General features: G+C 39.0%; 1 protein-coding gene across 1 annotated transcript in view; it reads left to right on the forward strand.

The window, feature by feature from the left end:
* Positions 1–14,664, forward strand: part of LOC146821647 (uncharacterized) — a 1,582,729-nt gene that overhangs the window by 1,410,900 nt on the left and 157,165 nt on the right. The window contains exon 32 of the mRNA XM_085609888.1: positions 466–522. Within this exon, the coding sequence (XP_085466014.1) occupies positions 466–522 (57 nt within the window). The remainder of the gene's footprint in view (positions 1–465; positions 523–14,664) is intronic.

Here is a 14,664-nt window from a genome sequence, read left to right on the forward strand (position 1 = left end):
ACTTTTACATTATATCCGATTTTAGACTAAAAAACAAATCAACTAAAGAAGGAGGCATGCTTATTATGATTTTAAGAGTATTAAGGTTATCATATTTAATCCTTTCCATATATTGCTGAACTGCATTTATAGATAACAAACAAATTCCAAGTTTATGGATAAGTAGGATTATTTGGTTAGAAGTAAACTTGCCTTCCCTATAAATCTTGATTGTGTTTTTTTTTTTATGCTGCCTGAGTATAATGCCTTTACCTTGGAAAATCAGTTGTAAAACTGCTACACAGCTCATGGGCATCAGGGTAAAAGGAATAGTTTGTGGTAATTCCTTGCTAGAAGGGGTTTTAAATGAAATAACTAAATGTCATTGCCACAACAGTTATATATATTTAAATATACTTTATCTAAACATGATTTCCATTATTGTATTATCAGTAACAACCTTAACCTCTTTTGTTTTTATTACAGAAAGAAAACTAATAAATAGACCTCCCAATGCCCCTATTTCCAAAGCTGATTTGCGAAGTAAGTAACGAAAAATGCTTAACAATAAAAATGTACATTCTTTGAAATAATTCAGTATTATCCTATTAAAATACTGTATGTTTGGCCTTTTAATCCACTTTCAGGGTTCAATTCCCATTACATGCTAGACTTATAGCAGGGATGCAGTATTAAATGTGCTGATCCAGTGTTAACTTTCTTCACTCTACTTAAATCAGAATTACATTTTAAAGCTTAGTTCAGGAATAGATTATAGTGAGAAGTTGCTGCCCCGATCCGTGTTGCCCCATGTCAGGCGTATATCTGAGAGCCCAATCAGGAGAGATAGGAACATCAGGAAAATCGGGATGTCAACAAGAGACCTCAATACAAATTACAGTGAACACCCAACAAACTCCCAGTTAAACATTAAACATGGATGGATAAAAGCAACACTCCCTCAAAATCAAGAACCTACTTGAGACCACACAGGCTCAATTTTTCACAAGCAGATCCTCCTCAGTCATAGAGAAGTTGCTATCCAAGAATACTGGCAGAGAATGCCTGGTGGCTATTATCTGTAACAACCTGTCCCGTACGCAAACATCACACAATGTTCAATAACAGAAAATGAATCCATCATACTGGCAGTCACCTGCAAAAAAGCAATTCACAATTAACCAACCTTTCCCAACATCTGCAGCTGACGTACATGCTTTGGTGAAATTACACTCCATGAAGGTCACCCCGGTCTCATCGCGGTAGAACCAGATCAGCCCCCAGGAAAACGCACTATTAAATATCAAGAAATATAGCAAAGATCTCAGTTGCAAGAGGGTGTGGCAACCCTAAAGATTTCCCACATAGCCCACAGAAAACTCATTCCAAAATTTAAGGATACATACTGTAAAACCAATGTTAGAAAAGCATCCAAAAGGAGCAAGTAACCCTACACAGCCACCAAGTACTATGAGATCACTCCCATGCAGTTCCCATCTAAGATCCTGGTGAAGACTGTCAAGAAACAGCTGCATAAGAAGCTCAATGGTAGTGCACTCATTTAGGACAGCCAATCTGGGTTCATGCCACAATGCACCATAGAGATGGCAACCATTCAAGTGATTAACAATGAACTTTACATCACTGACAACGGCAAACACTATACATTGCTTTGCTTGCCCTCTACAGCCTTCCACACCAATCAGCACCAAGCTCTGCTTAAAACCTTCTTTTAAGAACTGGTCTAGAAATTGCCATTCTGAAATGGTTCACAGCCCATTTCATACAGATAAATTCCTCCAGATCTAAACTCATTATTATATCCCATGGCATCCCCAAGGCTTAATCCTGTCATCATTGATATGCAATCTGTACATGGAGCCCATCTATGTCCCAATGGCCAACAAGAATAAGAATTTCACTACCCATCAGTGTGCATCTAACAGCTCTTCCTGAGGAGAATCTCTGAGCATGGCATGGATCACCGAAAGACTGCCCTGCCACAATTCAGTTAAATCTATGAAAGGCCTACCTTAAGCTACCCTTTAAAGAGAATTTGTTTTCATCACTGCTGATATCCAGCAACAAGAGGGACATGGTTGACTTTCAATAATGAATCTTGTTGGCTTCACTATACACCTGACCTGACCAGCAACGTTAAATCCCTGGGTTTCTATGTAAACAGAATCAGTTAAAGTCCCAGCTTGCACAATAAACAAAATCTACTGATTCCAACTTTCTCTCTCCTTTGCTACACATTTCTATTGGAAATGGGATTGAGTACCACCCTCCAAGTCTTGACCCTGTCCCATCCTGAGGATAGCAATGCCTTACTAATCAGCATCCATAATATCCACCCTCTATTGCTCTCGCTTGCCCTCAGCCAGGTACATTTGATGCCTTCCAGGTCGTAGGTTTCTCCTTTTGTCTAGGACTTGTGTGAGATCTAGGAACTTGTTCATGTAGCTAATCTTTTTATTTCTGGACAAATATCCCAGTAAGCAAACCTCTGGTCCATGTATTAGGCATCTATTCGTTACATCTATTTGTTACATCTGATAATAGGGATATTACTTTACTCCAGTATTCATTGATCAAGGAACACTGTTACATCATATGATAAAAAGAAGCTCTACATCTCAGACAGAGCTCTCCTCTTTCATAAAACCCACCTAAGTGCTTAGAGGACAGATAGATTTGTTGCAGATAGTAAAATTGGGTGAATTTAAACGTGATGTTCCCGGAAACTTTTTTGGGGCATTCTACATCTTTCACCCATTCCTTCTTCAGGTCGCTGATGAGTTTCATGTACCTTAATACTCTCAGTTTTGTGATATTTGGCTGAAATAACTCTAATCCACTGGGGTGCAGGGATACCACCTTTTTAACTTTCTGTCTGCCAACATAAGTTGTAACATGTACCAGGTCGAAGGTTTGGGGTTCAATTATATCCTTTCCCACATCGAATGAGCTGCTTTCATGAGGATATTTTATGTCATAAAGTGGCTTTCAGTAATGCCATATATTTTACTGTGTCAGTGGATGTGTGGATTGTGTCACCATTGTGTAGGTGTCCAGTAGCTTTAGGTTAATCCACTGACATTTATTTCATTTTTTGGTCACCGCTTGGGACTATGGCAGGCACCACAATGAGGTATCTGGTGCCTAAATTGAGGCACTGCTCCTCATTCACCACTGCCAGCTTTGCCTAATGGTCATTATCAGCCTCAGGCATCGCAGTCTACTGTCAACCAACATCGTTTTCTGTAACAAGCTTGTTGTGAGCTCAACTTTTATGTCGAGTCACTCTCAACCTTCCTGAAACCATTTTAAAGGCCATTGCAGTTGGGCCACCAAATAATGGAGTTCGTAGTTGGGGTTCCAAGTCCTTCCTTCTTGACCGGGAGCCGTAGTTTTTTAATGGCCTGTTAAATCCTCCTGTTACCTCATACTTAATCACTTAGCATTTCCTGTAGGTCAGCAAAGAACTTTCAGCCGCTAATGACTTGTAGAGCACTACACAAATATAATATCTTGGCAACATAACCATTTTAGATGCTGCTACTCTTTGGATTGTGGAGAGGGGCTGCATGCACCAAAATGTGACAGATCTACATAGGGCTTCCACGTATTTGTCAGTGTTGCCCATTATCAATATTTCATACTGTGGTAGATCTGCACGCCAAAATATCTGAACATTTCCAGTCCCTATCCGAGGGGGGGCACTGGTAAATACTCTCATTCCTCATCCCCAATTGTGCATAGAGAATAAAGACAGGACTTCCCCCAGTTCACTTTTAGGCCTCACATTCCATATTCCTTTGAAGGTCCTCCATTGTGCCAACACAGCATGGCTTCAGGCACATACAGTGGTATCATGTGGTGTATGTTTGTCAGTAGTGTAAAATAAAATACAACACTTCAGGAAGCCTAAATGTCTTACAAGCGTTTAGCAAAATAATTGTCTGCAATTGTTGTTCCAATGGAGCAGAGCTTGCACCCAAAATCTAGTTGGAGCATATACTACTAAAATCCATACATTTTCACATGCAGATTTACATATTTTCCTCTCAATATAAGTCAACAGAAAGATGAAAACATGATTGAAACTATTACTTTAACAAACCTTTACTAATGAGGTAAGATCTTCTCATGAGAGAGAATGCTAGAAGAGCTTGGAAAAGAGAGATGTAGATACATAATCAAATGCTGAGTTCACTATTTTCTGTAATTCACACTTCTTGCTGTCAAACCACATAACGAGGCTATGCGTGCAAATGTACAGCACTGGGTAATAAGGTTTCTAGGCCTTAAAAATGCATGAAGCATTGCAGACATGCTACATTAATATGCACTTCGATCTAATGTAAGAAGAACATTGAAATTAGGTCATATAATATATCAGTCTAAGTTAAAGCTCATGTGCAATTGCATGTTCATAAAAAAGCATTAGTTTAAAGCACAGAGTATATGATTCTGCTTTACCAGTACAACTCCCCAGTTTGGACCTTTCGTACTAAAGAAGCATTCTAAGTGCCCAAAAGCCATGGAAACCAATATAGGTGGATGTGGGCATTATTGCATAGTGCACCCCTACTAACCGACCATTGCTTCAATATTATATCTTTGCTTCGCACTCTGACCATTGGGCTCGAGTATAGAGCTCCTAATACATGTTAGGATCCTAACACCATCTTAGTGAGAACTTCAAGCAGATATGGCCATGATGATTATCAAATGCCTTCTTCTTATCTACAGAAGCTACCATCAGTCCATTTTTAGAGGCCACATTCAGAATATGGAACAGCCGCCGAAAATTGAAGAACATATTGCAGCCTGGGACAAATCTATTTTAATCTTGATGTATTGGTGTGAGGAGTAGAGATCAATCTGTTAGCTAGTAATTTCCATAATGTTCAGTAATCTAAATTGACCATGGAAAAGGGGAGGATATATTTGACATTTATGCGGTCGCAGCAAGACTTGGGAAGCATCTCTGTAATCGTCTCCTTGGTAAATTGAGCAGGAAGCTCCTTTGCTCTGCTGACTCATACATGGATAGGAGGCATTGAGTGAGGTTTGTGTCATAAGTGGCATAAAATTGCATTGGGAATCCTTTCCCTAGATAGCTGTTTAATTGCCATTTAGACCTTTTCTGGTGTCAAGGGTTCATCTAGAGCTTCCTGTTGGTATATTGATATGGCTGTGGTTGTAATGGTGTTTAAATATGATATTTAGGATGTGCATTAAGTGCAGGGTGTCGAGTCGATTTGATTGTAATTGTCAGTCAATGTGCCATTTATGTCTCTTGGGAATTTAAGATCATGTTTCAGCTTGTGCATATGGCACAAATTGAAGGTATCACATTAGGTTAGAAAATTAAACAGGCTTTTAATTTTCTGCCACGGTTCGTTATGCATGTTGTATCATAATTAAGGCTCCCTGTTTTCCGTTTTTCCAGATTTTTCCAGATAAATACAGAAAAACCATTTATTTTCCTGTCTGTATTTATTTTTGAATGTGGATAAAAACAGAAATTGGGTTGTTTTTCAGTGTTTCTGAATGCTGTTAACCGTGACTGCCAGGCCAAAAGCTCTGCAGATTGACAGGCAAAGGATTAAAAAACATTAAGGAACTTTAGTAAAGAGGCTTAAACAGCAGTAGATTTGTACAACCTTGATACTAAATTGTGCACATTTTCTTAAGTGCGCTTATTTTAGCATCTGAGTGTGTATATATCTTTGAAACCTGTCAGGCTTCAGGTTCAAGTGTACATTAAATGGTTAAATAAATGCAGAAATATACACATTTTAGCTTCATTTTTTCACAAAACCTAAAATAAATATGGATAAATACAGGTAAAATTAGCAAAAAATAAATATGGATAAATACAGATAGAAATGACAAAAATATAAATACCATAACACCGGGAGCCCTAATCATAATACACTCTTAATAGCGGGCATCTTGTCCTTTCTAATAGAGTCATGCATTCAGTTCTAGCTTGGTGTTTGTGATGGATAGCCTGGTTGTCATTCTTTTTTTTTTTTTAAATAAAAGGCACAGTCAAGTAATCTCAATATAAATTAAAGTGGAATAATCTGTTCCATTTATACTCATACATAGTTTGCAATCTCATATATACAGTACATAAAACCTTTCCGCTCGAATTGTGATTTATACAGCATTACCTTCAGCAGTATTGAACCCCTCTATTGATTCACATTCCTGAGGTATTGATGGCAATTCGCAAATATTTACCCTATAGGTATTCCATTTTCACAATTTTTTAATCCATTTTTTGAGGCATCCCCTGTGCACCACCACCGTCTTTTCCGCCACCATAACTGTATCCATATCTTTACACCATTCTACTAGAGTAGGAGTGGCTGTTCCACCCCAGTGGCTGGCAATGTTTCTCTTAACAATCATGATAACCAAAGTGGCCCAGGTCTGTTGTATTAAGTCTAAATCTGTTGCGTCCCAGATATTAAGTAGACAGCATTTGGGCTCCCTGGGAACTAGGTGTACACTCACCCTCGTGATCAGGGACATGACTGACTCCCAGTACGCTTCCACCATGAGAAATGCCCAGATAGTATGGAAGAATGTGCCGACTTCCCCTCAGTATCTCAAACATAGCGGGTTGTCAATTTTACCAATTTTGCAGAGGGTAGTTCTAGTGTAATAAATTCTATGAAGAATTTTGAGTTGTATTAATCGCAGTTTCTGGTTGTCATTCTTCATTTTATTCTCCAGGTCTTGTATTGACTGTTTAGATGTGAGTCCCTCTTTTTTAATGACTTTTGTGATCCTGTATAAGATCTTAATGCATGTCCTCTCATGCATTACTTTAAAGGCTTCCCATTGAACCAATTTGTCTGGGTCTAAGTCCCCATTTTCCTATAAAACAGTCAAGTATGCTGCCTTTTATAATACTTTTGAATGCCAAATCATGTAGTGTGTTGACCTTCAGACTCCCTGATGATATAGCACTGATTTGTCTGTCACATTCTAACCACAGTTACAGTGGGTTACGGTGTCACAATTGTGGCCTAAATACTCTGGGGCCCATTCACAAACTACATTTTGTAGTACATTTAGCAGTACTACAATAGCACTACAAAATGCTAGTCACAGACCTTCGAGTGTAGATCCCCACATCCACCTTCTCTCTCTTTGCTTTTGGGACATCCTCACATATGTAAGTTTACTACTTAGGGCCTGATTTGAATGTAGGTCGGTAAGCCGCCAACCGCTTGTCGGAGGCTTACCAACTGACATCCTTGGTCACGCCGACCGCCGTATTTTAATGACTGCGGTCGAAGTCCAAACCGGTCGGCCAGTGGAAACCACACATAATCCCTTTAGGACGGCATTTCTGCCGTCAGGATAATGATGTTTGTTTCCAACAGCCTTTCCATGCCGCCCTTTCCGACATGGGGGCCCCTATCAGGCCCCCCATCCCTCCGTGGCTTCAGGTTAGGACCTGAGGGGCACCTAAGGTGCCCCCCTGAAAATTCCTGCACTCTGTGGCAGGCACCATGAGGTGCAGATGGTGCAGAGATTTACACAACTTCCATTTCTCTATGGGAGCTTGTGCTGCGGCTGGTTTCTGACCGCCGCGGCACACACTCTCATAGAGAAATGAGAGTTTGTAACCGCACCATGTGGTCGCATCCTAATACAGGATGCGAAACCGCCGACCTATGGTCGGTCGGTTCCCACTCCGTAACGGTGTCGGGCGGGCGGACTCCATCGTAATGAAGGCCTTAGTAGTAAATATGGGATGAACCAGGGGAAGTGGCTGGAAAAAGGGGCTTACTTACTAATAAATGGAATGGTTTATGGATTAGTAAGTAGGGAGTAAGAGAGGATTAGGGATGGGTTTAGGGAGGAACATACACCTATCCACAAAAGAGTAAGCCAATTGCTATTAAAAAACTGCACTTCTACAGTTACTACAGCCAAAAAGGGTCCTAACACAGTAGTAAATTAGTTCAGCTCAGAGCAGGAATAAGTCCAGCACTATACATGACCGTCCACTGGTACTTCAACACCCTCCCTTAGAAAATAATGAGGTAGTGACTTAAAATAAAACCCCATAGCAAATAATGTTAAATTAAATAAAATGTTTTTAAAAAGTTAAAGAAATATCAATAATTATATCTTTACATTTACAAAGTCTAAAAACAAAACGTATTTATTTTTACTTATAAAATATTTTAACAACTTTTATGAATTTATAAATTAATGTAATATCAATTTTTAACTAAATATGATTGAATTCGGTTGAATTAGTTCTGTACATCACTCTTCTTATTAATAAGACATAGTAAAAAAAATGTTTCTTTACAAATGTATGAGAGGCAACACAAAGCTGGATTCGCTGTGTCAATACAGTATATAGCTGATTCTAGAGTCCACACAAAACTTGTACAGTTCAAGTGTTCTTTATTCCATAATTCGGTATAACCACAGTCACAGCCAACGCGTTTCGCCCAAACATGGGCTTCTTCAAGGCAGAAAATGTAAAGCGAAGACGCACAATGGTTGTCGCGGAAAGAATGGTATCTTTATAAATAATATGCCTTGCCATGTAATGGCACTTGAATTAGTGGAAAGGCGTATGCAGGTGTAAGCAAAGTTCAGAGTATTCAAAGGATCCTAGTTAATCCAATTCAAGGTTTCGTATGTAACATCCTTTCCATGGGGGGCCTGTGGTGCCGTAGTATTCGTCGTGTTGAGACTAGGATCCCGAATTTACTTGAGAGGACCGGCTATTGAGTTTTTCACATTAACTTAGTGTGGGATGACCCTGGAAGTCTAACAAGTGAGCATGCGGAGTCGGGGCTGAACAGCAACATGTTCAGCCCATGTTCAGCCTTCAGAAGGTTAGTGTTGAGGTCTGACCATACCATGTGTCTACCGTAGGGATTATAGAGCAAGGTGATAATTGAGGGTGAACCGTGCTGTTCTTAATTTGCAGTCATGATGCAATGTACCAAATCATAGGAAATTATCCGAACCCGTTTAAAATGGGAATTTGTACGAGTATCATTTTTCAAAGTGTGGTATTTTTATTAATGTACATTCACTTTACCCAAGGTGAGGGTGTGTGCTGCATTTACTGACTACAAAGAACACTAGTTTTTTGGGTGTGACCACATCACTGCATAATTTTAGCAGGGCCCTGATTGGTAACCACTCATTTTCTCTACAAGGTCTCATATGTGTTTAAAAAGGAGACTTATCATTAAATGTAAAAAAATTGCTTGTGGATCATTAGGTTAGGATGACAACGCTGTTCGACCTTCAGGTTTTCAGTTAGATGTATTAATTTGCTGCAGGTGTTTCCGTCAACCTTTTAATCTTCTGTATTAGCTGATTCAGGGAGCATGACATCTCTTTGGATGGGATATATTGCAAGGGGTGCCCGTTGCCTTTGGCTAAGTTTGCATTATATAAATAGACACATGCATACATACATATATTCGTACATACAGACATACGGCCTGACAAGAAGCTAATTTGGTAAGAGCTGATGCTGACAGTATGCCTGTTCGTGTGAGCCCTTTGCATACATGCAGCCGTTCACATCAGTAGAGGTGGTGTCCAGCAATATTTTCTATTTGTATCTTTTTGTCAGTGGCCTTATAACGACCTGAGGATTATTTCATAACACTGATGCATTACTCACTGCTTCCTCTTCCACTGCTCTGCATCAACAGTATACTTTATACCTTTGTTGGGATTTACTTTTCTCCCAATGCTGCAATTGTATTCAGACTTTCTGCTGTTGTTTGACTTTTTACTTTGAAAACTCCAAGTGACCGTTTACGTCCAAAATAGTCCAACATGAGTAATATTGTTTTGGTGCTGACGGTTGATTGTTAGTTAGTGCTCATTATCGATGAGAGCTGAAATTTCACAACAATTTGTAAAGGTAAGTGCTAAATTGGTTTCTATAGTAACTTTCCCCTATTTCTCCAAATTTGATAATTTCGAGGGTAAATTTACTAACAAATTCACAACTTTTTTTCCTTTAATCTGCCTTGTAAACTTTTGTGAACTTTGAACTAAACAATCAAAAGTATTTGCTCACCTGCTGGGGTGGCTTTGATCTGCAATGATCGTGCTGTGGTTAAATTCATGATTATGCAACGGCTTAGCATACATTCCGCTTTGCATGTTTTTTGTTCAACAAGAGGGTCATAGCGGGCCCGCACAGAGGGGAGGGAATCCCCTTACCCCAAGGGGCATAGAGTGGTCAAGGAGGATGTGTTGGAGTATGCCACAGAGTCCTCGCTAAAATGCCCATGCACCTGAGAATTTTCTCAATTCCTTGGCATGGTGATGACTGTCTAAATTTTCTATAGCTGAATAGCAAGAAAATCACATTTTTTGTTATCAGTGGTGAGAATTTGGTCAGGTGTAACAGCCTGTGGCCATCCTCCATGGGGAACCTTCCAGTTTCAATGGCAAAACTGAAGCATCTAGGGATGTGGCTTGGTCATTTGCTATCCTTTAGTCTTCAAATTCAAAAGTTGTGGTTCTTTTGTTTTCAGCTACTCTGCACATTGAAAAAGATTTTGCCCCTTCTTATCTTTGTAGACACATGCTTCAGTAGGTGGTTTATTGATTCTGTCATATTTGAATGTAAGCAAGCAATTTATCATGGATTTCCGGAGTTACATGTGAAGAAACTTCAGACAATCCAGAATATGGTGATGTGGTTAGCATCATGGCTGCACAAATTAATTCATGTCTCCCAAATCGTCATGAGCTTCACTGGCTCCCTGTCAATCAGCACATTTATTTTAAGGTCAAATGCCTGATGCACAGTGTCTACGATCTCACTGGTCCAATGATGCTTTCTTACCCACTGTCCTTACTAGATCCTTCAAAGCGCAGGATTATTATATTTGCTGAAAGGCCCACGGTATAACAAAGAATGGTGCGAAAGAAGATTGTTTAGGGTCATGAGCCCTAAATTCTGGAATGTCCTTCTGACCAACTTGACAGAGATATCTAAATTTGTGCTGTTTCATAGGAAGCTAAAACCAGTAATGATAATGAATTAAGTTGTTTGTTTCAATTACTTAAAATTGATACAATTCCATATGCACAGAACTATAGCATCAGATACATTATATCAGCATCATTCTTTTTTTTCAGTTTAAAAAGCTTTATTTAAAAAATATCAGGATATACAAAAGGCCAGCAGTACAGAATTAACATATTAAAAATAGAAGTGTGATGGAAGAATTGGCTAGTACACTCAGAAAAATGAATGCTGTTTTAAATTTTAGAGGGAATAAGGAGGGAAGATGGGGAGGGGGGAAGAGAAGGGGAGGTGAGAAAGGAAAAATTACTTACACATTGTTATAGTAGAATAATGCATATTATAAAGGAATGTGAATGAACTCCTAATTAATTAATACAAACAAAAAGCCAACAAGGGTAAAAAGCGAAGAACAGAGAGAGTAAACATTCAAGGAGGTTTAAAGTTTTCAGAATTTAAACAAGATTTATCTGTTAAAACTAGCTGGTCTAAATAAGTAGTAAGAGGTAACTAAAAAAGATCCCTATTAACCATTGGTTTACAGGAGGAGGCGAAAGCAATGTCAAGTCGATGAAAATGGCAAAGACTATTCCACCAGTGTTGAATAGAGAGTTTTGTAAGTGTTTTCCAGTTGAGAGCGATTTGTTGGAAAGCTAGGGCAGCATAAGGTCGAGGAGACCATGGTTATGAGAGGGTAGAGCCAAGGAGTCAGAAAGACTTCCAGAGAAAAGAAGAGGAATGGAATAAGAAATAGAAATATTAAACAAGCGAGAAATGTAAGACCAGACTTTCTCCCAAAAGTTAGAAACCGAAGGGCAAAGGAAAAGAAGATGTATAAGATTGACATTAGAGGAGCCACAAGTCCAACAATTAGAATCAGTAGAATGGGAAAATCGAGCTATAGAGGCAGGGGTGAGATAGAGTTTGTGGTAAAGGAAAAACATAGATTGGGTAAGAGAAGCAGAGCGAGAGATTTTTAGAGAACGGGACCAAAGTTTGTCCCAGAGGCTGATAGTCCATTCACATCCCAGGTCAGATTCCCAAGAGAGTTACAATTTGGATTTTTCACGTTCTGGATTAGGAGCTGAGAAGTATTTATAGATGAGAGAAGCTTTGGATAGAGAAAGAAGTATTTTAAGAAGAGAATTCTGGATAATAGGAAGAGGTGAAGAGGGAAGAGAGTAGTAAGTATCAAGAATAACCGCCATGAGAGTAGTGCATTTCTGTAAAAAGGACCGGGGACAATGAAATAAACCTTGAAATTGGGGAAAGGAACATGGAGATAATCCATCAAAAAGGTTCTTGACCCAAATGATGCCCTTTAACCTCCAAGCTTTCCAAATAATGGGTCTGTTATTAATGAGAATAAGGGAATTATACCAAATTGGAGAATCTAAAAAGGATTCTCTATAAATGGGATTAGGTTACATCAAAGGCTTCAAAAGGGAACAAGTGTGTTTAAACAAGGGGAGAGAGGTATAAGGGGTTTTGGCAGAAAAATTCATAACTTCCTTATGGGGAAACAATAAGGTTTGTTCGATGGATAGCCAAAGAGGAGTTAAAGGGGAAGGCTCGGAAAGGAGTCATTTCGAGGCCTGACAAAGGGAAAAGGACTTATGATAGAGACGAGAGTCAGGAAAGATCACACCTCCATTGGACTTTGTCTTGCGAAGAGAAGATAAGGAGATCCTGGCTTTCTTGTTCTTCCAAAGAACTTTAGAAAGACAAGAATCAATACGCTTGAAATAATAAGCAGGAATATGAATGGGGAGCATGGAGAATGTATAAATCAAAATAGAGGTAATCATCATTTTGATTGAGTCTAACCGGCCCCACCAAGAAAGAAAAAGGGGGTTCCAAGAGGAAAGTAGTTTGTCAATTCGGGATAAGACTGCAGACATATTTAATTCAATAGGAGAAGCGATTGAGTTGGAAAACCACATACCCAAATATTTGATTTTTGAACTATTCCAGGCAAAACCAGTAGAAGAGAAAGAATGAGGAAGACAAAACTTAGTGAGGGGGAGAATTTCTGTTTTGTCTGAATTTATTTTATAACCGGAAACAAGGGAAAAGGAAGCAAATTCCTGTAATAAGGGGGGAATAGAAGTTTCGGGTGCAGAAATAAAAAGTAGGATATCTTCCACATAAGCGGAAATTTTTAAATGATGGTCACCATAAGAAAACCCAGAAATTAAGTTATTATTGCGAATAGAGGATAGGAAGGGTTCAAGGGCTAAGATGAAGAGGAGAGGGGAAAGAGGGCAGCCTTGGCGAACTCCGCGTTGAAGAGGAAAATAAGATGAGACACAGCCATTAACTAACACCGAGGCTCTAGGGGCAGAATACAATAAAGAGATAAGTGAGATCAATTTGGGACCAAAACCGTGCCACTTCAACGATGCGAATAAAAAGGACCAATCAACTCTGTCAAAAGCTTTTTCAGCATCAACAGAAATGGCCGCTAAGGATGTGGAAAAGAAGGGGATTGTTTAAAACATTAAGAAAAAGACGAGAATTATTGAAGTAAGCCTACCCTTACAAAACCACATTGATCCTTACCAATCAAGTGAGGCACAATAGGATCTAGACGTAAAGCAAGAGTTTTAGCAAATAGTTTATAATCAACATTGACTACGGAAATCGGGCGATAATTTTTACAATACATGGGGTCTTGACCTTCTGTATGTATGAGGCAAATAGTGGCTTCCTGAAAAGTACCTTCTGTCTTACAGGTTAGAAAAAATTAGTGGAAAATTAGTGGAAAAGGTTTAAGATTTTAGGGAGTAGTAAACTAGAAAAATGCAGATAAAATTCAACAGAAAAACCATCCGGGCCAGGAGTCTTTCCTTTCGTTAAGGTATTTAGGGCAATGCATAATTCATTAAGGGATAAATCTGTTTCAAGAGAAGAGAGATTAAGATGAGAATTGGAAGGAGTTGGAAGTTCACTGAGATACGCTTGGATAAGAGAGGAGGAAGGAGGAGATTCTAGGGTATACAGATCCTTATAAAAAAGCTTAAATTAATTGAGAATGTCCTGATCTTTGTGCATGAGAGAGCCATTTGGAGAATAAATAGAGTCAATTATAGTATGATCTTTACGTGTTTTGAAGTATATCGCTAAGAGTTTACCTGCTTTATTACGACCAATGTAATATTGAGTGCTACTACGGAGAAGTAATGAGGACATATTGTCAGTAGTAGTTTTATTGAATGCTAGTTTAGCACGTATCAATTCTGGTGAAACTGAGTCCATCGAAGAAGTATAGAATTTATGTTCTAAAATCTTAATATGTGCCAAAGCGGCTTTTCGTTGTTGGAGGAAACGTTTCTTTTTTTTTAGACAAAGTCTATAATAAAGCCTCTCGCAGTGGCTTTAAAAGAATCACATAAGATATGGGGGGAGGAATTGGGGTTGCTGTTGAGGTAAAAAAAGTCATTAGCAAAAGTGCGAAAAGAAGAAGAGAAAAGAGTGTCCAGAAAAAGAGAGTTATTAAAACTCCAGCGGGAGGACCTGGGATGCGGAGGGAGCAAATCAAGATCTGTTACAATTGAGGCATGATCAGCGATGACGATAGGCTCAATAGAGGAGGATAGTAGAATTTGAGATAAAGACTG

This window comes from Triturus cristatus, chromosome 6 (assembly GCF_964204655.1).
Source record: "Triturus cristatus chromosome 6, aTriCri1.1, whole genome shotgun sequence".
Classification (NCBI taxonomy): Eukaryota; Metazoa; Chordata; class Amphibia; order Caudata; family Salamandridae; genus Triturus; species Triturus cristatus.